This window comes from Rosa chinensis, chromosome 2 (genome assembly GCF_002994745.2).
Source record: "Rosa chinensis cultivar Old Blush chromosome 2, RchiOBHm-V2, whole genome shotgun sequence".
NCBI lineage: Eukaryota > Viridiplantae > Streptophyta > Magnoliopsida > Rosales > Rosaceae > Rosa > Rosa chinensis.
The window spans coordinates 27,144,068-27,165,697 of NC_037089.1; the positions used below are offsets into that span (position 1 = coordinate 27,144,068).

Below are 21,630 nucleotides of genomic sequence, written 5' to 3' on the forward strand. Positions count from 1 at the left end.
CTTTTCCCTGTGGACAAGGTTTTTGTTTGTGCATGAACAGTGCTGTAAGTTATATGCATGGCTGTGCATAATCTGAAGGCAAAACCTCTATAAATATGCATAGCTAACAGCCATAAAGATAATAATTACCCTTCGAATTTTCTGATCCAATATTTCTACTACCCTTAACAGGAAAATTATTGCAGAAGCTTGAAGAATCACTATGTGATGTTAATCTAATGCTTGGTGCAATCAGCTGGCTTAAAGGACACAGTACTTTCCTCAAGGTCATAACCCACCAGGAAGTTTATTTGAGCCAAGTTTCCGAAGATCGCCACGTCATCAGACGGAATCATCGTAAAGCAAACCATATCATCCTCCACCCTAGCAAACGTGTTCAAAGCGTTCAACTTCACATCAGCACCACTAAAATGCGCAGTGATAACGGGGACATCAATGTCATGATCACTTTTGCTTCTAAAACAAAGACTCAGAACCCCCTTCGGATCACTAACACGCTCTGCATTAATCGCCACTTCCAAAGCCGAGACGACGTCGTTGTAGAACCCAGGTGGAAGCAAGGTCAGCGTAGTCCCGGAGTCGATGATTATGTTACCCTCACTACCGTAACTGACAGCAACAGCCTTAGTGGATTGGCTGGTCTTGTAGGACAGTCTCTTTTCTCCAACGCTAATTGCTTCAAGAGTAAGGTAATAGAACGTGTTGGGTTGTTTGGAAACAAGACGAGTTGAGACGGCACCGTCGCCTGAGACTATTCCGGCAGTACCAAAACTTATTTTGCTTGCAACGGATGATTTAGCTGACGTGGGTACCAAGCAATAGGAAAATTTCCCTCCGTTTAGTTGAGAAATGAAAGAAAGTGGACCAGCGCCAAGACCGATCAAGCCGGAGCCGGACTCATCAAATGTGCCACCGTTTTCATGTCCACAACCGAAAATGATTTTCGGAAGGGAAACCGGCCGACCGGAAGCGGAGCCGATGGTGATGGTCTCCTGAGCTAGACTCCCCCGAGTGAACGAACGATCTCCATAACGATAACTGTACACACAAGTGTCACCGTGGTCCCCACCTATACAAACAAAGAGAGAAATTAGGAATCATAATTATATGAAAAAACAAGTGAAATCTGAAAGCCTATTTTCTTATCGTATAAAATGTCACTATACAATTCTATACAAATCTCAAAGAAAATTATTTTTGAAGTGCAAAATGACACAGCTTATGAAAATCATACAAGTGAAAATAGTGTATGGATGGTCCTTAGTCCCTTTAGGAAAAGCTTTGATTAAGGGAGATAAAATCAATAGGTTTTACTGTACACACCGCAAGAGGCTTCTTCAAGATTGGAGCATGAGTTGGACTGACAGGGGACGGTTCGATACGTGGAGGAGCGCTTAGGATCGAAGAGAGGTGGGTTTTGGTTGAAGCATTGCGTGCATGGCTTGCATTGGGTCCAGACAAGATCACTGCCCGTATCAGCTATTCCGAGAACCTCAACCGGTGGGTTTCCCATGGAGATGTTCATCAAGTATTCTCCACCACTTGGGACTATTTTGGATTCGATTGTATTCGTGCTTGGCTTGATGAAACGATGTGCACGTGAGATGGAGCGGCGGAAAGCGTTGTGCAAGCTGTCGAAATGGGTGGTGGATGAGTCGTACCAGGGGGAAAGCGGTGAGTCGCGCTGTATAAGATCAACAGTGAAACCACCATAGCTAGCCTCTGCCGAAAATGAGAGAAGAATGAAGCTTAAGCATGCAAGAATAGCTGCTAATGCCATTGTTTAGTGATACTGTAAAAGAATAAGGGCTGAAACATGGATGATGATGATGATTAATATACAAAGCTTTTATACTGCTTGGTTTATAGTAACGAGGTAATAGTCATTGGAAGGTCAATGGACAACGGGTTTAGAGATGTGAAAGACCAAAGGGCATCAACTGGTTTAGTGTAATATCTCTTAGACTGCCATAATCAATGGTTTAGTGTAATGTCTCTTAGACTGCCATAATCAATGTGGCCTTTTGAAACCGTTCTTTTTTCATGAGGATGATTGATTCTTAGAGCATATTTGACCTGAGATTCTGAGTTGCAACTTTTGTCGAACACCAAATTGCAAATGCGAAATTAATTTGAATGTGTGTGTAGGTTTGTACTTGGTAACCATCACAGTTGTTACCATTTTCTCATCTAGGATTAACCGCAAATATTCTCAAAATTAAAAAAAAATTAAAATAAAAACACCTCGAAAAAAATGTTGGGCCATCATCATCTACACTTCATAGTATATAATAATAAATATTACAGGTACAATGTTATTACAAAAGATCAATTTTGGAATTTTCCTTTTCATGTAAATATTGTCCATGCAATGTAATCCTATGTCGATGTCTACATGTAATAAAATTGGTGACATTAATCTACGCAATTATATAGGAGTGTTTAGAGTATATGTATCGAAAGTTTGAAACACAGATATTTATTAATGTCACCTTAATTGCAAAATATTCTCCAAATCAGCATTGAGACTAGTAGAGAAAGTGCACTCCTCCACACAAATCACAAGAGCCAGCTAGTAGTTAGCATTAGCAAGCACCTATACCATGCCCTCAGATATTATTGCCGTTATTATAACAAAAATACTTTGAATGTCAGTTAATTACTACTAAATTAATTTTGAAAATAAAAACAAACCCTATTCCATATATAGCACATACACAACTATACATCATTCGGAGTGGAAGACAGGTTAGATATTGCAGAAGCAAATAGAGGCATAAATGCGCAACACAGCTGCTCGAATCTAAAATTGAAGAATCCATATATATTGGATATTGATTTCTCCAACATCTCATTTGAAACAGGTGTTATTCTCTGTTTAATACTGCGAGTTTCAAGTGAACCAACTTCAAAGCTAGCAAAACCTCTGCGAGATAATTCTTTATGAAGCTCGACTGGCTTATTTAAGACAGATGAAACAACTTGACTGGCTTATTTAAGACAGATGAAACAACTTGCGTGTGACTTGTTCATGAAAAAGAAGAGTAAGACGCAATACGGAACATATTTATATGGCATATGATTTGGGTGGATTGCCTAAACATATGTATGCAGGGGCGAGGAATCTGCCAAAATGCGGAAGAGGGATCATCTTTATATGTACAAGATTGTCATTAACCTCATGAGAAAATATCCTGGGCCATTACAGCACATTTGTGGTAAAAGCTGAGAAATGTATGGACAATAATCGCTCAGAATTCTTGTACATTTTGAAATACAGAGAGATATTTCATATATTGTTTGATGGCATAATATTGTAATCTCACTAGTTAGACGTGATTAGTCTGAAACGTGACAGAGAAGGCAATAAGCCAAAAGAAATTGAGAAGAGGAAGCAAATACATTGCACATTGCATCTCTAGGATGCGACAGAATGAAGTCGGACACTCATAATCCTTTCTATGAGATTCCCGACAATCAAATTGAGCCATGCTTCAGTTTCTCTGACATAGTTGGATGCAGTTATTTTACTAGCAAAGTTGTCAAATAAAATTACAGCTCCAATTTGAAAAGTAGAAATCTACTTCTGAGATTGTCAACCATTGCCTACCTAGTAAAGTCATTGAAAATGAGTAAGATTACCAAATTCTAACACGATGGTTATGAGATCAACGCCATTAAGTATGATGTAACCTTTTGTTCTACAAAATCTTTCACAGCAAGGCCGGTTCGTAATGTTCAGTGTCTGAGTTTGACATTTAATCAGCGGCATGTAATTTTATACATGCATGGAACTCACTGCATATGGGATTCAATTGTTTCATACGCTCCTGAGTCCGAGTAAAAATAGGTTGCCTCTGCAAAAACACATATATGAGGCAAATAATGGTTACACTTTCTATTAAGAAGATAAAAGGTACACTTGAAATGATAAGATCTAAATCATATATATCGGCTCAATAGATATCTGGTGGATAAGACAACACAGATTCTTAAGAACATTGAACTACCCAACCAATCCATGCCAAAAGAACATTAGAAATCCAATTTTTAGACAGTTATCCCTGTAAACAGGGCATATATGTGACTAAGAACAAACAAAGCATCCATTCTTTCAACAAGTAAGAACGTTCAGGGCAGTTGATCTATTAAGGAGCTTACCTGTTTTCATATGGTTCAATACAACTTTTCATCCAACGTTTGCTTGTAAAGGGCCAAGCTCTGCATGCAGAAATCGAAACAAGCAGCTTATAAAATATTTTGCAAGGAATCAAGGATAAGTGCAAAAAGAGAAACATATAGAAGCATATAGCAGAGTCAGAGACACAATGTTTGTTGACTCATTACAAAACTATTTTTGACCCTAAACCTACCTGACTTAAGGGGTTTAATTGTTGTTGTCAACCAAAAGTACAAGAGAGAACTAGAGACACATTATACACCTACAACGAAAGATAACGTCACTAGCAGGACGAGAAAAATGTCTGACCATTTAACAGGCATATCAGTGCACTCATACATTTCTCAAGCCCATAGGGTTGCAAATGTGACAAGCCACTTCATGGTGGTATTGATTAAATATCTGAGCCAATCCAGAGTCGTATGGCGCTCAGCTCAACCAGGCTTATGAGAGCTGGCTTGGCAAGTGCCATGAACTATTAATTGCTGCCACATGTGGAAGGGATAGTTTAGACAGAATATAGCAGAAGAGCATTCTAAATTTTCTCTGTCGGACTACCAAGCCATAGTAAGGAGGACAGCTACTCCCTAGACTAGGTTGCCTCCCCCGAGCATTTACTTCTTTCATTCCACTAAGTATGTTTTCTGATTAATTTCAAAACCCCAGTAGTAAGTGAAACGAATTTGACAGCAATTACATGATGTTATAAGGTAAGGGTAGAAACAATTGGCTGAAAGTTTGAGCATTTTAACAACATAGATGGAGCGGAGAGTCCATACCTCAGTATAAGCATAAACACCAGCTTCTGTAGGTCCAACTGGACTTCCCCTCCTCATAAATTTCCCCTCCTTATAGATATAAAGCAGTGGTAGCCCAGTTGGTAATTCTAAGTTAACAACCTGTTTCCAATGAAGTACTAAGAGTTATTTCTGGATAATATAAAGTATTACCCAGGTAATCATTTTATAAATATAGGTTGTTACCTCTAGAGAAGTTAAATTCTCGAGATACATGATTATAGACCTTAATGAATTCCCATGGGCAGCAACCATCACATGCCTTCCAGATTGTAGTTGTGGTTGAATCTGCAATGTAATTTCTTCTCATTAAGTGCTTAAACGGTAACACATCACCGGCACTCAGCTCCTCATAGGCATTGTATGTAAATACCAAATATTATAATAATATAGTTTACTTACATGGTCTTTAAAATAAGCTACAGCTCTATGGGAACACATTTCCAAGCTCTCACCATTGGGAGGAGGACTATTGTAACTCCTACGCCACTCATGCACTTGTTCCTTTCCATATCTTTCAGCTGTCTCTAGCTTATTGAGACCCTGTAATTCACCATACCTGTAGAAGACAACAGCCAGTAATACTTACTCAAATTTGTTCAATGTAAAATGATGTGCAAGGGAAAGAACAGATTACATTCTTTCATTCAATTGCCAAGCAGTTATAACTGGAATTGATTGCTTCTCAGTATCTTCACTGTAGATTTGACTCCATGACTTTGCCTGTCGATTCTCGTTGTGCATAATGATTGGAACCTGAAACCATAAATTGGGATGATATATATAACTTCCCTTCATGGTACATTAGAAATTGAATAACAGATTGTGTGTATTTCTTAAGAAATATGCAATCACAATTATCAAACTTAGTATTTATCTCTGTTAGAATAGCTAGATAATAAATCATTTAACTCACGGTAACATCTTCATGTTAAGTCTTTTTTGCTACAATGTTTAAGATATTGGATAGGAGTTTAAATTAAAGCAAAAAAAGACCAACCTGTTTGACCCTAAGCGCACAACATAAGTATTTCAAGACTTTTGAGCTGCCCACAATGGTTTTAGTCGCTAAAGTATATGTTTTCTATTTAAACCTATGGTGGACAAACTCTAAAGAGCATAACCAACGAGATCAGCAACCAGTCACCATTGCTGGGGATGTTCATAGAGTGCTTATTTATAGTCATCAGCATGTAGCAACAGAGAACAGTGTCCATTAGTGGTTGATAAAAGCACAATAAGAACATTTAGGCAAACATCTCCAGTGATAACAACCAAAAGTCTGAGATGGATAACTGCATATAATATGAATAGTAATAGTCCCATATGGTTAGTACTTATTATCTTCAAACACTTTTAAACTCCTTTAAACTGTACTTTCTGATCTCAAACAATTGTCTGCAATATTCTATGCATACACATGACAGGTCAGTGGAATGAGCAAGGAATCACAAAAAATTGATGTTGTCTATGAAATTAAATTAGTAGGAGGGATTATGAACAATGTGCTTCAGGTAGCTATCAAGGGATAGGAAGGGGTAGAGGTAGGTCCAAGGTACAAATCTTGCCATAAATAGGATATAATCATATCATGATGCTTAATGCCCTCTGCATTTGAAGCACTTATCTGCTGAAAACTATCTATTTCAATTTAGAATTTTCTAAAGTCAAAATGTTACAATGATAAGCTTAAAATTTGAGCAAAGATACCTTCTTGCAGTGGTGTTGGGTCATGGTAAGCATGGCTGTCATCTGTGCACGAATCAGCGAAGATGTATAAATCATATCTACAGGGATGTTGCTAATTCTCTTACCAGCTTCTATTGCTTCATCTACACCTCTCTTTGTTAAAGGCACATCAACACAACCAGTGAACAAGTTCTTCTCATTCCACATAGATTCGCCATGACGAATTAATATCAAAGCACTCTCAACTACAAAGAAGAGTATGGGAATACAATTAAGAGAAAATGCCTAAATTTCACACAAGTATAATTTGTGTTAAAAGAATATGAACACATTTTGATGTCTCTAAAAAATTGATGGTAATACCATGGGAGCTGGATGAACTTGGACAAGTAGTTTGAGCCTGAGAAGATAATGCACGAACTACATGCTGTTGACCCTGTCTATAGCTACAATGTCCTTTTCCAAGCAAAGCAACATCAACTGCAAAATTCTTGGAGATAAATCTGAAAGAAGAATGCCCACATTTGCTAGCAGAACCAGCATCACTAAGAGAACCATGGAGCTGAATGATCCCAACGGGGTGGCGAAAAGCAGCGGCAACCATTCTGTTAGATATCCAATAAGCCAGTCAAATCAAAATCAAACAGTGCTTTGAACCAAATTGAACAAACATTTTCTGCTCTTTTGGAAAATAGTAAAGGACAGAACGTTGGAGACACCCTCAGTAAGCTCGTTTATTTTCTTTGTTGATAAGTAACAGATGTTTATTGATTTAAAAGAAAAACACAAGCGAAATAGACATTCACTGATAAGAACTCCTAGATACATGAGACAACACAGCAAACAAAGAGGAAAGAAACACCAAGCATAACAACAACAACAACAATAAACTGCAACATTCCAGTCTAACTGAATAGCAAAAAAAAAAGAAGCTATTTCTCAAAACCAAAGTAATTGAAGCAGACTCTTTCCCCACAAGATGTCAACCTCATCCCCACTCAAATTCTCTTTTGTTCCTCATTTCCAAATGCCCCAAAACACTTCCACTGTAGCTCAGCTCCCCAAAATCAACCCCTTCTTTATCTCTCTCTCTCTCTCAAAAAAAAAAAAAACTATATCTTTCAAACAACAAAGTCACAGAATTGTTAGTGACTAATAAAACTAATGTGCAGTTCAGGAAATGGAATCTGATTCCATCAAAAAGCTTATAACTTTATGATCTAATTGGATGTTCCTGCTTCAGTAAGCTAAGTATTCACAAATTTAAAGCACGTTACTTTACCAACCATGGATTCTCAAATTTATCTACACAACACAACCCACCTAACTGAACTGAAGATCAAAGCCAGCAACAGGTTTTATTTCATTCCAGTTTATCTGAAATGCGGTTCCCAATTAAGAATAAAAGAATCCAAAGAAAAACAATAAAGGATCATGCTTGAAACAAAAGGGAAAGAAAGAAACAGCAAAAACTCACATGAACAATTAGGGAGCTGAGTTGATCCAAAATGGGTTTAGAGGGATCGAATGGCTTGTGGGAATCAGAGATGGCGCTCTTTACGAATTAGCGGGGGAACACACAGAGGTGGCTGTTCCTTTCGGCTTTAACCACGCTATAACTCTTCAATAGCTCGGAACGTGACGACGTCGTATTGGGGAAGTATCCTCTTTCAATTTGAACATTTTTTTAAATTTTTTTTCTTCTTCTGTCGATTGGAATTCAACTTCCAACATTAATGGGGCCTCTTCGATTTTAAAATCGGAGATATCCAAAATTATATATATACATATATATTTTAATTTTATTTTGATTGTGGAGGATTTTAGTACTTATAAATAATTTATAAACGATCATAAATAAAATTATCAAAGATCGGCCAACTCTAAACTAAAAACACTCTCTTTACTATGTATGTAGATACGTACCTCAGTGTATAGTTTAGACGAACTTTATATAATAGTAGAACATGCAGGAAACTACTTTCTCATTGTATGAAGCGGGTTTACCGTGCGCACGAGAGACGTTTGAAATTAAGGTGATCACGTAATATATAATGCACCAAAAATTTGTCGTGTAATCAGATCTCATGTTCTTTTCATTGTATATGTGATATTGGTCTTGGACCCTTGGTGGTTATCAATATGGATAGAGAGGCGTCTTCTTAGTTCCAATCTTTCTGCTAACTTTATTTTCTCTTTTGGTCAACGATCTTTCTTTTAACTAGCCAAAGTAAGTCATGCATACGCGCTAGGGCTGTCACTCTATCGGTTTGAATCGGTTATAGCTAGGTATTACCAACTTCAAAACTAAAGTTTTCGGTTTCAAAAATTGAGGTACCAATTACCAACCAAAAATTTCGGTTTTTAATCATATCTACCAAATTCGGCATTTCAGTTTTCGATATTACCAACTTTAGAACAACTAATTCTTTGTAATATAAATTAAAACGAACAAAATTAGGTTTTTCAATTTTATAGCCGTAAACTTTGTATTTATCTACTAATCATAGCTTTCTTTTGTATACATGACATCAAATTTTAGCCATTTTCAATAAAATTAGGTTATTTAACCATCTTGGACCAGGTTACTTAAAATATATGTACTATTAATGTAGTATATTGAGTAACGTTCATACTATTATGAAAATTTTTATGTTTATTTCTTAATATACATGTATGTGTATTGAAAACCATAATATATAAAGCTAATATATTTAGATAATCGGTAGACTCGGTATTTACCAAAATTAAACCAACTTTTTCGGTAATTTTCGATTTCGATTTTATCGGTCTCAGTTACCAAAAAGTCGGTTTACCAAACTTAAAGTATTATTTAGTATTCGGTTAGTTTGGTAATTACCAAACCAAGTGGCAGCCCTAATATGTGTGCAATGTTCACTTGGAAGAACAAGAACATATAATCACAAACCCAGTGCTCACATATGCTCATTATTTATGCACGTATAATATTAGCGAAAGTCTATGCTATACATATATTGAACAATCTACCTAACAAGGTTTAGCGCAGTAGCATTTTCGTAGGAAATCGCGGCAATGGCCGCCGGCGAAGCCTTCTTTTTGGCAGGTAAGTGCGCAGTTGCTACTTATAATGCAAGGTCCCTTGAACTTGCCACTCGGAGAATCACATGTCCTCAGATTTTCCCCGGCAACAATTGTCGGCCCCATCTCTACCAACATTAGCATGCATACAATAAGTTAATACGTGCCTAGCTAATAACTTCTTAAGTTACAATGATTAATTGATCAAAGTAATTAACAAGAGGGAAACTGAACAATACCAGTTCCCATGAGAACCAGGACGAGAAGGAAGGCAGCTAGACGTATTGAACGGTCCATGTTGATCTTTGTATGTGTAGAATGTAGACGAAGAAAGAGATACAGGCCCGCTGTTGATGAAGAGGAAATGCAATGTTAAGAGCTTATATAGAGTTGGAAATGGAGCATATTTAGAGGAAGGGAGCTCCTGAATCCTGATAGCTAGCCACAGCCAAAATAAGAACTTGGAGAAAGTTTAGCTGCTGGAGGCTCTCTAGGCAACTGCCTTTGTTTCCTACATTTTGGGGACAGGGGATGGCTAATAATTGCTTCCATTTATTCAGGCACAGTCTTTGGCAGGATTTTATTGGCTTAAATTTTCCGATTTATAGTTGGTGGCTATGTGTATCAAAATCTGTTCGATCTATTATTTCGAGACAATTTTTGACAATATTTGAGGCACCAACTTGTGTATCAATTTTGTAGTCACAAAAATAACAAACACAAGTAATCAATATTGTCATTACCTCATAGCCATATAGAATATGCTTGTAAAAATGGCTCTCCACCTCCTTGCTAACCCTAGCCGTCATGGCTGGGGACTCCATCCATGGTTTTTGTCACCATCAATAAGCAGTAGCATCTCTGCCTCCCGTCGTCTTACTGCCCTTCAACGTCAGTTTACTTCAGCGATTCTCCAACCAGTTTTCTCCCTCAAAGAGGCTATATTATCGAGTTCCATCGTGCCTCACCACAATGGCGTTGGTGGCCTCTCAAGTTGGAAACCGAATGAGAATCCGGGTCGGATCCGACCTCCTAGAGGGCGACTAAAGAATGGTGGAGTTCGACGTATGATTCTAGATGTGATAGTGGCGAAGGATCGGATCATAGCCTCTGCAGCTGTTAGGCAACAAGGTGGTTGTGGTTTGAGCCTGGTGCTGCAGGCGGCAGAGAAGGAAGAGTGGTTTTGCTTCAGCTAGGGATGGAGGCTGAGAGTTGCGAAGCCGGAAGGGAGATCATGGTGGCTGGTGGCGGCGAAATCGGTGGTTGGTCCAAGGTAGCAGCCGACGACGCATCGATTTGCAGGTGTGACAGGTGTTGCAGCAGCAGCGGCGGCCGGGACCAAGATGGCTACAGGAGAATGGCTGCTTAGGAGCCGGGTGCCCAGATCATTTGGGCGGCTCAAGCCGAGGCTAAGGCCCAAGGAATTTTGGATGTCCACAGTCTTTGCAGATGTTGCTTGGATTTGGGCCCTTTTGTGGACCAAGATCTTGTGCTTTAGTTCCCTAGGGTTTCGTATTTGGGACACAGTTGACTTTATCCAACAAACTACGTCTATGGTTGACTTTTTTAGCCTGTAGATTATGATGTTATCTCTTTACATCTTGATAATGGAAGCTTCTGGCGCACAGCAATTGAGCGCATTGGCAAAGGAAGTTTTCACACAAAATTATCTCTTTGTAGGATAATGTTGTAGTTTGCTAAGCTCCTTGTTTAAATGAGCTTCAATGTCTTAAGTGAATGGTGCATGATTCCCATTTTTCGGGAAATTTGTAAGTGTCGTTCTGGCCTGCGATTATAAATGAAATCTTCATTTACTCAAAAAAAAAATTGTAGTTACAAATAATGAAATAAATGACATGACATGATAAGTCACATCATCAACTTTGTTTAAAATGATTTAGAATCGCAAGAGTGTGTAGATTCATAAATTAATCACAATTACCCTTCTTCCTTTCAAAATCCGTAAACCTATTTCATTTCTTCACCCACCCATCATGTTTCTTTCTCAGATACAAAGTCTCACCCTGGATGTCAGGGGAGCAGCCTACATTTCCTATATATGTTAGCAAACGTTGAGCATTTAGAGCCCATGGTTGTTGCAGATTATGAATGGGCTATTTATTATTTAGCTTCTTTCATGAAGGCATCTCCTCATTTGCCAACTCGTTTGTTTTTTTTTTTTTTGGATTAAATATTTGTTACTCTTCAAATTTTTGCCTGAAAAATAGTTTAGTCTCTCGCCTTTTAAATTAAACTAAATAATCTTTATTCTCTCTAATTCTCACACAACAGGTCCACAATAAGCCTAAATTGACTATTATTTTTTCAATTTTTTAAATAATTTTTTTTCTCTTTTTATTTATTATTTTTATTTTTTCTACTTCTCTCTCAGCTCTTTCTCTCTCTCCTCTTAAAAACAAAACCCTAAAACTCTCTCTCTCCCTCCCCAATATCCGGTACAGATCACCACCTTTGTCGCAATGAAGATCACGACCTTGTGTGTTGTTATAGGATCTGGGCGAGGAATTTGGGTTACCCGAGGAACTCAGGGCTTGGTTTTTGCAGAAATCAAAGCTCATCGACACCGATAAATCTTCCAGTGATTTCGAAATCGTGTCGGAAAAGTGATTTAAACGAGAGGTTGAGCATGCATGAGAGAGACTTCAGGTCACCGAAATTCTCCGGCACCGATCCAGTGAAGCCGTTGTTAGAGAGGTCTATTGGAGGAGATTTTCCATATCGAACAAAATTCCGACTGGAATTTTAGAATTTCGCAGGTGAATTTGTTTCCAGCGAGTATTAGTCTCTACAATTGCTTAAAGTTTTTCAGACCTTTGTACAAAGAACCGGAGAGGGTGTTGTTGGAGAGGTTGAGGTTATGGGTACAGTGGTGGGCTGGGTTCTGGATTGAGCACCAAGTCGGGTTCTTTGGCTTTAGGTTAGTGTTTGTTTCTGTCTAGCTTTCTGTAGAGGTGATAATGTGATGGATTTATGTTGATATACCAATTGGAATTGGGATATAGTTTGTTTTTTGAATCATATGATGGCGGAGGAGTCGCGGGAGTGGCAACCGACAAGGGCTTGGGAGTGGTGAGGGGAATCGACGGGGCTGAGGACGGGGGTAGACTGAAAAGACATGTTGGTCTTCTCGTCATTATGGGAGTCGCAGGAGAGGCTTTAGACGTTGTAGACTAGGCGACAGGGGAATCGGGTCGAGGACGATGGTCTGCACTAATGGCGGAGTATGCCTACACCAACTCTCCGAGAGAGAGAGAGAGAGAGAGAGAGAGAGAGAGAGAGAGAGAGAGAGAGAGAGAGAGAGAGAGAGAGAGAGAGAGAGAGAGAATAAATAAATAAAAAGAGAGAAGAAATAAAAAAAGGAAGTGGGGATATAATAGTAATTTTAGGCTGTTGTGTGAGAATTAGAAAAAATAAGGACTATCTAGTTTAATTTAATAGCTTTTTACCAATAACTACAAAATGACACTACTATTTACCAATAGCAGACTCCAAAACCAATAGCCCATGCGGCCAATAATTGAAACAGGCTGTCAGCCCATTTTATAGAAAAAACACTCAAATATTAGGAAAATTACAAAACATGCCACTGAGACTCAGCTCACATAACCCATTTCTCCCAAAATCAGATCGGTTCTAAAATCAAACCATCCCAAAATCCAAATCCTCCCTAAATCGATCTAGGGCTCCGACGAAGGTAAGGGACGAAGTAGCTGGCGGATCGAGGAGGCGAAGCAACTGGCGATGGGAGGCTGCGAATCCGGCGAAGCAAGGCTACGAAGCAACGGCGGCGAATCCGGCGAACCGAGGCTCCAAAGCAACTGGTGAACCGAGGCTGCGAAGTCGGCGAATGGAGGCTACGAATTCGGCGAAGCAAGGCTGCGAATCCAGATTTGGTTGAGAAATTCTGAGGGTCAATACCTTTAGCCTCATGTTGTCACAGGTTTTGGCATGGGTAAGCTATTTCACTGGTTTTTTATCTGAAAGTATGACCAAATAATTGGTGCCGAATAAAATTGAATTTCAATTTTTTTTCCCTGTATTTGGTGGATTCTCAGTTTTGTATTGAGGGTCAGTAGCTTTAGTTTTGTGTTTATGGTACTTTCTTATTGGATTAATGGTGTTGTGTAATGCTTTAGTTTTGGGTTTGTGGTACTTTCTTATTGGATTAGGATGGAGCTAATGAAAGCAATGCTGAAGTGAGCAAACGCGAGAAGGCCAGGCTAGTATACTACTGGGGGCCATCACACTACTGCGAATCAGTACACTACTGAGAGTCAGTATACTGCTGGGGGTGACATACTACTAATCCTCAGTACACTACTGCTTGTATGCGGAAGCAGCAAAACCAGAGATAAATGATAGTGTCCAAGTTTCATATTGTAATATGTACAAATAGTTTTTGGAATTATTAAATAAATGAGTTGTTTCTAAGAAAAACAAAGATGGAATGTAGAGATATTCTTTTTACATAATGCTACTGACATTCAGTAGTGTTAATTCACATTATCCAAATCACAAGAGCAGTTTCGTAATTTACTTGTCAGTAGAAATAATTAAAAAATGAAAGGAATCTGACCGCAATGGATAATACCTTGCACATGGGCCTTGCACACTAGCACATGGGAATTAAAAAAAAAAAGGCTTGCTGATGGTAATTTATGGGTTAAAAGTGTAGGTAGTGGTAATTTGCTACTTAATTAAAAGGCAATGGACTAAACTGTTTTTCAGGCAAAAGTTTGAGTAACAAGTTTTTAATTTTTTTTTTTTTTTTTTTTTTGACGCGGGAAAGCCCAAGGTCTAGGGAGATACAAGAAATGGAAAAATGTGCGAACCACCACTATCATCACCTGAAGATAGTAGAAATAGGTGGATACCATGGTCGTGTTGGAAAAATATGGTTTAGATTAGAGCCATTTGGAATCCCACATCAGAAAGATGAAGAATCATCCTTGAATTATAAGGAATGATACCACACACTAATGCCGATGCCTGTTGTAATTAATAGAGAGTGCTGCCGATGCCTGTTGTAATTAATAGAGAGTGCTGTTTCGCTTGAGAAAATTGTTGTCGATCCCGCACGAAATTGGTGTTATTCCAGTGAAATGGATAGGGGAGCCAATGAAGTTAAAAGTAAAGTGAAAGCAAGAGAACATGTAATGCAACAACTTAGAGAAAAAAGTGCCTTCAACTGTAGAGTTTGTAACTTTGTATATGTTTGTAGTAAATTATGAAGTTCTTAAATTACGTAAATCAAATATTATTTGACTTGCCTGAGCTAGGTGATGGTAGCAGGAAGGATTAGCTCGACCATATTGAGAGCCACAGTTAAGCGACCAAAGTACATTTTATAGTCTCGGATTAATCAAGAGGGATTAATGCAATGTCCACAAAATAAAGATCGAAAAGCGACACCCAACACAGAATCATTGAGATCAATGATTTAGATAACAACAACTAAGAACAACCCAAATGAAATCAAAAATATATAGATCAATGTATAAAGGACTAACAATAAGAAGGACTAGATAGCTAGCTCTTCTATTCCTGCTGATCGTAGTTCAAGTATTGCTTGAGCAGTTGGGAACACCCAGGCAATTCCTGATCCTTGAAGAACCCCATGTTGTTTGCAAAACGCTTGGCCTTAACAACGCCGTTGAAGCGGGTAAGTACCACGTTGGAACGGCTACGTCCGGGGTCAGCTGATTTACAGTCACTGATTGGGCTGCTAATGAGGACCGTTTCGCAAATCTGATCCTCGTGGTCGTCTTCAACCAAAATGTGGTATGTTCCAGTTGCGTCGGTCACGCCCTCTACACTGTATGCAAGGCTCAAGCTTTTCCTGTATTTGCACTCAATTCTCACCCTTGCACCTAATTAAAAAGCACACCATATATAATTATCAATTGAAATTAAGTAATGCTGGAGATTGAACTCTTTTTACCGATCGCACACAAATTAATGATATAGAATGGTGATGGTTCTGCTAGCATTTGCATCATAACAGATGGTAATTCGCGTTAGCGATCGACAAATTAGTTATCGTGTACGTTACTTTTGTGTTTTGTATCAAATACTAGTCAACCCTAATTCGATCTATTTAATTAATCAATGCAAATGATTAAACACTAACGCAACCAGCTTATGTTCTACAACAACTTTAAACTGAAGTATTTCTTATGAACATCGATCTAAACAAACCATTTTGCACTAGTTGGTGCCTAGCTCTACTCATTGACGATATAAATGGGACCTTACCGGACACATGCATGTTAGTCTAGCCTGTTGAACTACTAATAATCTCAAACCAGGAAAACAAGTCATTTAGGGGCGGTGTGCGTACTATATATGGACTATGGAAGAAGGTGCACATACCAGCAATATAAGTGGTGGCAGAGGTCTCGAAACCACAGCGGCAAGTGTCGCAGTAGACGCGACCTTGGACATGGAAGGGTTTGCCCACGGTTTTTGCACTGGCAAGTGCCGGAAGCACACAGAGAGCAAGCAACACCAGCACCCTAGACACTGCCATCGCCTTCAAAGATAAACAGAGTGATTATGTGGGAGCTAGCTAGAAGGGAAAGACCCGACGAAACTGAAATGTGAAACTAGAAGAACAAAGTGAAAGCGAATGGGAGATCGCTCTGTTCATATAGTGAAAGTCTAGCTTGGAGTCTTGGAAGCACACACATACCAGTGGGGTGGTCGGTCACGTGCACCGCCATTCAAGCAAAGAAAGAGCGTCTTGCGGACCATTTCTTGTGCCCTTTCCTCCGTTTGACATTAATTGCAAAGGAGTGAGATGTCATTTCTTGCCCACATTTTATAATAGTTTAGTTTGTAGGGCTCAAACTAATTTATTAATTGGTCAATGTTAGGGGTTTAGGATTTTGAAAATTTACAATATGACAATAAACTCGAGTATCTGTGATATCCGCACTCGAGTTTGCATTTTAATTTCTACTTTTCTGTTTAATCAAAACAAATAGAAAAGTTTAGTGTTGATTTACTTCAATCTGAACATTAAACTGTAAGTTCGCACATCAATAATATACCGTATTAAATTCTATATTATTTATCTACAATATGTAAAGGAATAATTTGTGGCATACTTAAGAAGCCATTGCTAATTAAGATAATTTACCAATTAGTTTTTCTTTGAATTACTTGTTTTAATTTCCATCATTTTGTGGCAACTTCAACGATAACTTTCAACTTTGGTCAGCTAATAACAATGAAATTAAAGTAAAATGGATGACAAGTGAAAGTATGTCCGTGGTCCGTGGATCATAGATGATTAGTAATTTCGGAGAGTACAACAGAAGTTCACTCGAAAAATTGTGTCACAAGATTTTCTAATAACCTCCTCACCTACCCAGAATACTGCGAAAGCAGCATTGACAAGGTAAATGATATATGCATTTCTACGTGCATGTGCATGTGCTGGAGTAATGGACGAGGAAGCATCAAATAATATAATTTGCCAACGCAGATCCAAGGTCATAAAAGTTTGAGCTGATTAAGTTTTACAAAATAATAGTAAGAATTATGGTGCATGCTGTGGATCCTAGAGACAAAAGCTTCGTATACAACATCTTTCATTAATGGCTGGAATACTATTTTGCTTCTATTGCGGGGATGGTTTCGGGGTAACAGTGAAGATCGAAAAGCATGTGACTATATGTATATAGATGCACAATTCTTGGGTCAGGAGTTCAGGATTTAGAAATGGTGTATTCTCACATGGGATCAAGTATTTATATAAAGGTTAATTTACTAAAAAATTAAAAACTAGATGAGGAATACTATCAACCTCCTTCTTTAATATTTCTCTTTCTACCTTCCATATTCATTACATGCTATATTGCTGTGTAATCAACTACATATCTCAATTAGTTTTGAAAAAGAAAGTATTTCAGGTAAATCTTGGAAAACGCTTGTTTTTTCCTTGACTTCTTGACCCTTGTAATCCTCTTAGTTAAAGAGAAGGTCGGAATAGTTTACTTATTCTACTTATTAAATTTGGTTTAAAAGAAATCGATAGTCCCACGAGAAGTGAGTTCTCCAAGTAGAGAATTGGTGACACAAGCGTACGTTAGAAGGGTTCTCTGATTATGAAAAATTATATCATTGTTTTTTTTATAATATGGCAATTGTGATGACAGTTATAGGGTAAAGTATTGTGAAGGTATATGCCAAAAATAGGTATTGCCTTGGCTTCTAAATGTGTTCTCTGTGGGAAGGATTCTGAATCTTTGAGTGACATTTTCAGAAATTGTTCTTTTGCTGGATACATATGCATGACAGCGAAGTTTGAGCTTGCTACCTTCCATCAATTCTTTATATGCAAGGATTCAAATTTCGGTTTCGGTTTTGATTTCGGTAGAAATTTCGGTTAAAAATAAAGAAATCACATTAATTGCACTTATAAAATGATATTTTTGAATGAAAATTTTACATAGACAAAACTAACCTATAATAAACGTTTTTACAATATAATTTCTCTAAAATTATACATGTATAATAGAATTATGATATTTAATGTGGATGAGTAAAAACCTAGTATTGTCGTAGGTTTCTAATCTAGTGTTTTTATCTATGTGTAATTATAAATGTGCTGTATATTGATAATGTGAATGTGATTTACATTTTATTTTTATGGCTAGAACCCAGTGGGAGGCTTGGCCATCACCATTTTTTCGCTAATAATTAGAAATTTACAACTGAGCGGAGCGCACCTAGCTGGTTGAACTGCTTCCATTTAGTATCATACAATACTGCTCCCAAGTACATAAATTTTGGAAATGATTTGGGTACTTCATCACATGGGTATTGTATGTGTGTTGATCTCTTCCCACATGCAATCCATATATCAGATATTGTGGAGTAACCCAACATGGTGTTTTATTGTATGAAGCATACAACATTTAAGACGAAGCAAGAAGGAATCATGGTGTGGTTGGAGCATTCATGAACTTTCTAGTAAATAAAAGAAAAAATGTTTTTTATTGTATTCAACTTGATTGCAAAAAAAATAAAATAATAATAATAAATAAATAAATAATATATATAAAAAAATAATAATAATGAAAAATATTTTCTCTATGAAAGTATCAAGTAAAAAAAAATCATTGTCGGTGACATACAAATTTCACTGAAATTTCTGACAAAATTTCGTTGTGAATTTTTAAATATATTTTATGTATGTAGATATTTCAGAAATTAAGAATTGCGCAGAAATGTACAGAAAATATCAGAAAATTTTAGGAAACTCCTAACGGAAATGATATAGTATATGAATTTTGTTTCGGTACTTTAAAATTACGGAAATTTCGGCAGTTTGGGAGAAATTTAAAACCTTGTTTATATGATATGCTTAGGTTGGGATTGATTAATGGTCGTAGCCCTCAATTAAAGGAATCACTACTAGAAGATTGGCTACTAGATAGCCAACCTCTTATTAGACACACTTTGATAACAGTATCATTTCATAGAGCAAATGACACCCTTTGTTATTTTTTGTTTTATTTGTTTAACATATACACATAATCTTGACAAATGAGAGGGTAAAATTGATTTATCAGAATATAGGGACTTATTAAATACCAATACCAATATGTGTCTGAGAAAAAATAAAGTTAAAAATAAAATAAATATATATAAATCTAACATTTGCTTAACGCCTTCCCCAATGCAACCTCATCACACTAAAATATTTAGCAAAAGTAAAGCCAGAAAACATAAAATCTCTTAGACGGAGTTACAAAGGGAGCTCATAGCTCTTTCAATTTGCAAAATTAGACTAAAATCTAATGCATCATATCTATAATTTGATATTAGATTATGTGAATATTTCGTATATATATATAAAAAAAAAAGATATTAGATTATGTGATAGTTCACATGATATGAAAACCCAATCAAATTAACAGAAATTTAAAAGGAACCCAATCATATCTAAACCCTAACCTTTGCCTTTTGTTTCTCATACTTTCTCTGGGTTTTATAGAGGACGCTTTTGAGGAACCATTGGTTGGTAGATCTCCTTGTAAACTTGCCTGATTTGACCTAAATAGGCGCATTTGGTCAGCGTTGCATTCCACTGCAAATTTGACATATCGAGAGAGGAAAATAGCTGAAGGAGGCAATGGAGAGAGGAAAAAATCTGAAAGTACTGATCGGTGTAGGATCGAGATGGAGTCATGGACTCAAAGAAGAAAGAGAGCAGAGCAAAGAAAGAAAGAAGAGGTATTCCAAGAGATGAAATAGTTCAAAAAATATTGTTGAGTATATATAAATCCCACATGGGAAAAATGGGATATGCCTATGAGTTTATAAGGGTTTGGAACACTTTATCCATTGACAATTGATTTTGAATGTGAACCCCAGTTTACTTCATCATGGTATCAGAGACGTGAGATAACTCAGTGCATGTCTCACAGCCACACAGACTTCACGTCACCCAAAATTGTCCACCTAAGGCGATGGCATGTATTTTACACTCGCAAACTGTACATTAATATTTTGATACAATTAATTCTTGCCAAAGTAGACCAACAGTGGTTGGCGACGACCAGTGGCAAAGGCAATTATTACGTTCGCAATTTTTTTGCACAATTGCAATAGTCACGCTATCCGTCATGAAAGAGTAGGCTTGGCGATGGCAATTCTACACCGATGCAAAATAGTGAAGCCATTGGAATTCTTTTTTGTAGTGTGAGGTTTTCGCTTAGTTTCCTTCATTATAACTTTTCCATGCTTCTCTAATATTTTGAGGTGTCAGGGTTCATCCCTCACCCTGCTTCAGCAAAAAAAAAAAGATATGATTATAGGGTAAAGCGAAGGGAGCATGGCTTCAAAATCTTTGTTGCAGAGTGCTTGCTCTTGGAAATGGGCAATAGGAGCATTTCAATAAGGTGGCCGTGGTTGTGGATGAGATCCTCACTACTCAGGGTATTCCTTCATTTTTTTAGTTTTTTTTTTTTTGGATACTTTAGTATGTTTGTGCTGAAAGTCGTGTTTATGTCAAATCCTGTTGATTTTCTTTCAAACCTTCACTTTTACAGAGGCTTTAGTTAGTTTATCTCATTATGCATCAACTTCAGTAAAACCCTAAGGCGCCGCCGTCTTCTGTGCGCTGCCATCCAAACTACCGAATACGGTGGTACCAAGTCTACCGGGATGCTTCAAGGCAACATTCTGGTATGGAACTGCAGAGGAATAGTAAATGCAGAAACCCAACGAGCCCTAGTGGATATTGTGCTCGCGAAGAAACCTACCCTTATCTTTCTCTCTGAAACCCTAGCACAAAAGAGTACCATTGACTCAATCACACACCGACTTGGTTTTAAGGATAGCTTCTGTGTCTCTCATGAGGAAGATTCACAGGGTCTGGCCATTATGTGGACAGAGGAAACTCATGTACATGTGAGAAGCCATTCTCCTAACTATATTGACGTCGAGGTTGGCAAGGCAGGAACCGAGATCTGACGCTTTACTGGCATATATGGCGTAGCTGCCAGTGGAAGAAGGGATCGAACATGGTAGCTGATTGATGCCCTAGCTGCCCAGGTCTGTTCTTTGCCATGGTTGATGGCAGGTGACTTCAACGAAGTGATGGTAAGAAAAGATACGTCGGGAGGGCCTCATTGAGCTCTGGCAGCCATGACAAGATTTCGCAGCACCATGACTGGATGTGGGTTCAGCGATATGGGCTTCGTTGGTAGTCGTTTCACATGGCCAAACAGGTACACAAAGGAGCGTCTTGATTCAGGTTTTCAAACGGTACAATGGAGAGACAAATTCCCACACAGCCGGGTTATCACCCTAAGTCCATCAGAGTCTAATCATTGTCCTTTGCTTATTGAGGCATACAAGGAACCCCAT

At 37.9% G+C, this 21,630-nt stretch overlaps 3 protein-coding genes across 5 annotated transcripts; all 3 read right to left on the reverse strand.

Annotated features, from left to right (window-relative positions):
* Positions 1–215: 215 nt before the first annotated feature.
* LOC112184024 (aspartic proteinase CDR1) lies at positions 216–1,780 on the reverse strand. Its single transcript, XM_024322321.1, has 2 exons — positions 1,324–1,780; positions 216–1,069 (listed from the first exon to the last, which is right to left on the reverse strand). Exons 1-2 carry the CDS (start codon positions 1,778–1,780, stop codon positions 216–218), a joined length of 1,311 nt encoding a protein of 436 aa, XP_024178089.1.
* A 1,651-nt stretch (positions 1,781–3,431) lies between these two features.
* LOC112189371 (2,3-bisphosphoglycerate-dependent phosphoglycerate mutase 1) lies at positions 3,432–8,341 on the reverse strand. 3 transcript variants are annotated; one of them, XM_040513909.1, is made up of 9 exons: positions 8,144–8,336; positions 7,030–7,271; positions 6,688–6,911; positions 5,615–5,733; positions 5,380–5,536; positions 5,164–5,265; positions 4,960–5,079; positions 4,162–4,221; positions 3,432–3,857 (listed from the first exon to the last, which is right to left on the reverse strand). In XM_040513909.1, the coding sequence occupies exons 2-8, from the start codon at positions 7,268–7,270 to the stop codon at positions 4,177–4,179; spliced, it is 1,008 nt and encodes a 335-aa protein (XP_040369843.1). In that variant the 5' UTR covers position 7,271; positions 8,144–8,336; the 3' UTR covers positions 3,432–3,857; positions 4,162–4,176. The 3 variants fall into 3 exon arrangements, with proteins under 3 accessions (XP_040369843.1, XP_040369842.1, XP_040369841.1); XM_040513908.1 differs by lacking the exons at positions 3,432–3,857; positions 4,162–4,221 and adding exons at positions 4,470–4,665; positions 7,990–8,043 and having other exon boundaries at positions 8,144–8,341; XM_040513907.1 differs by lacking the exons at positions 3,432–3,857; positions 4,162–4,221 and adding an exon at positions 4,471–4,665 and having other exon boundaries at positions 8,144–8,339.
* Positions 8,342–15,072: 6,731 nt separating this feature from the next.
* Positions 15,073–16,370, reverse strand: LOC112183484 (protein DOWNSTREAM OF FLC). The gene is made up of 2 exons (XM_024321864.2): positions 16,120–16,370; positions 15,073–15,617 (listed from the first exon to the last, which is right to left on the reverse strand). The coding sequence occupies exons 1-2, from the start codon at positions 16,274–16,276 to the stop codon at positions 15,286–15,288; spliced, it is 489 nt and encodes a 162-aa protein (XP_024177632.1). The 5' UTR covers positions 16,277–16,370; the 3' UTR covers positions 15,073–15,285.
* Between the last annotated feature and the right edge of the window lie 5,260 nt (positions 16,371–21,630).

Excerpts from the sequence above, each read along its gene's own strand:
- LOC112184024 (XM_024322321.1), bottom strand. The coding sequence starts at position 1,780 with ATGGCATTAGCAGCTATTCTTGCATGCTTAAGCTTCATTCTTCTCTCA. Across the intron at positions 1,070-1,323 it reads TCTTGAAGAAGCCTCTTGCG|GTGGGGACCACGGTGACACT; the intron begins GTGTGTACAGTA and ends TTGTTTGTATAG.
- LOC112189371 (XM_040513908.1), bottom strand. The coding sequence starts at position 7,270 with ATGGTTGCCGCTGCTTTTCGCCACCCCGTTGGGATCATTCAGCTCCAT. Across the intron at positions 6,912-7,029 it reads AAGTTCATCCAGCTCCCATG|TTGAGAGTGCTTTGATATTA; the intron begins GTATTACCATCA and ends TCTTCTTTGTAG. Across the intron at positions 5,734-6,687 it reads CCCAACACCACTGCAAGAAG|GTTCCAATCATTATGCACAA; the intron begins GTATCTTTGCTC and ends TTATGGTTTCAG.
- LOC112183484 (XM_024321864.2), bottom strand. The coding sequence starts at position 16,276 with ATGGCAGTGTCTAGGGTGCTGGTGTTGCTTGCTCTCTGTGTGCTTCCG. Across the intron at positions 15,618-16,119 it reads TGCCACCACTTATATTGCTG|GTGCAAGGGTGAGAATTGAG; the intron begins GTATGTGCACCT and ends CTTTTTAATTAG.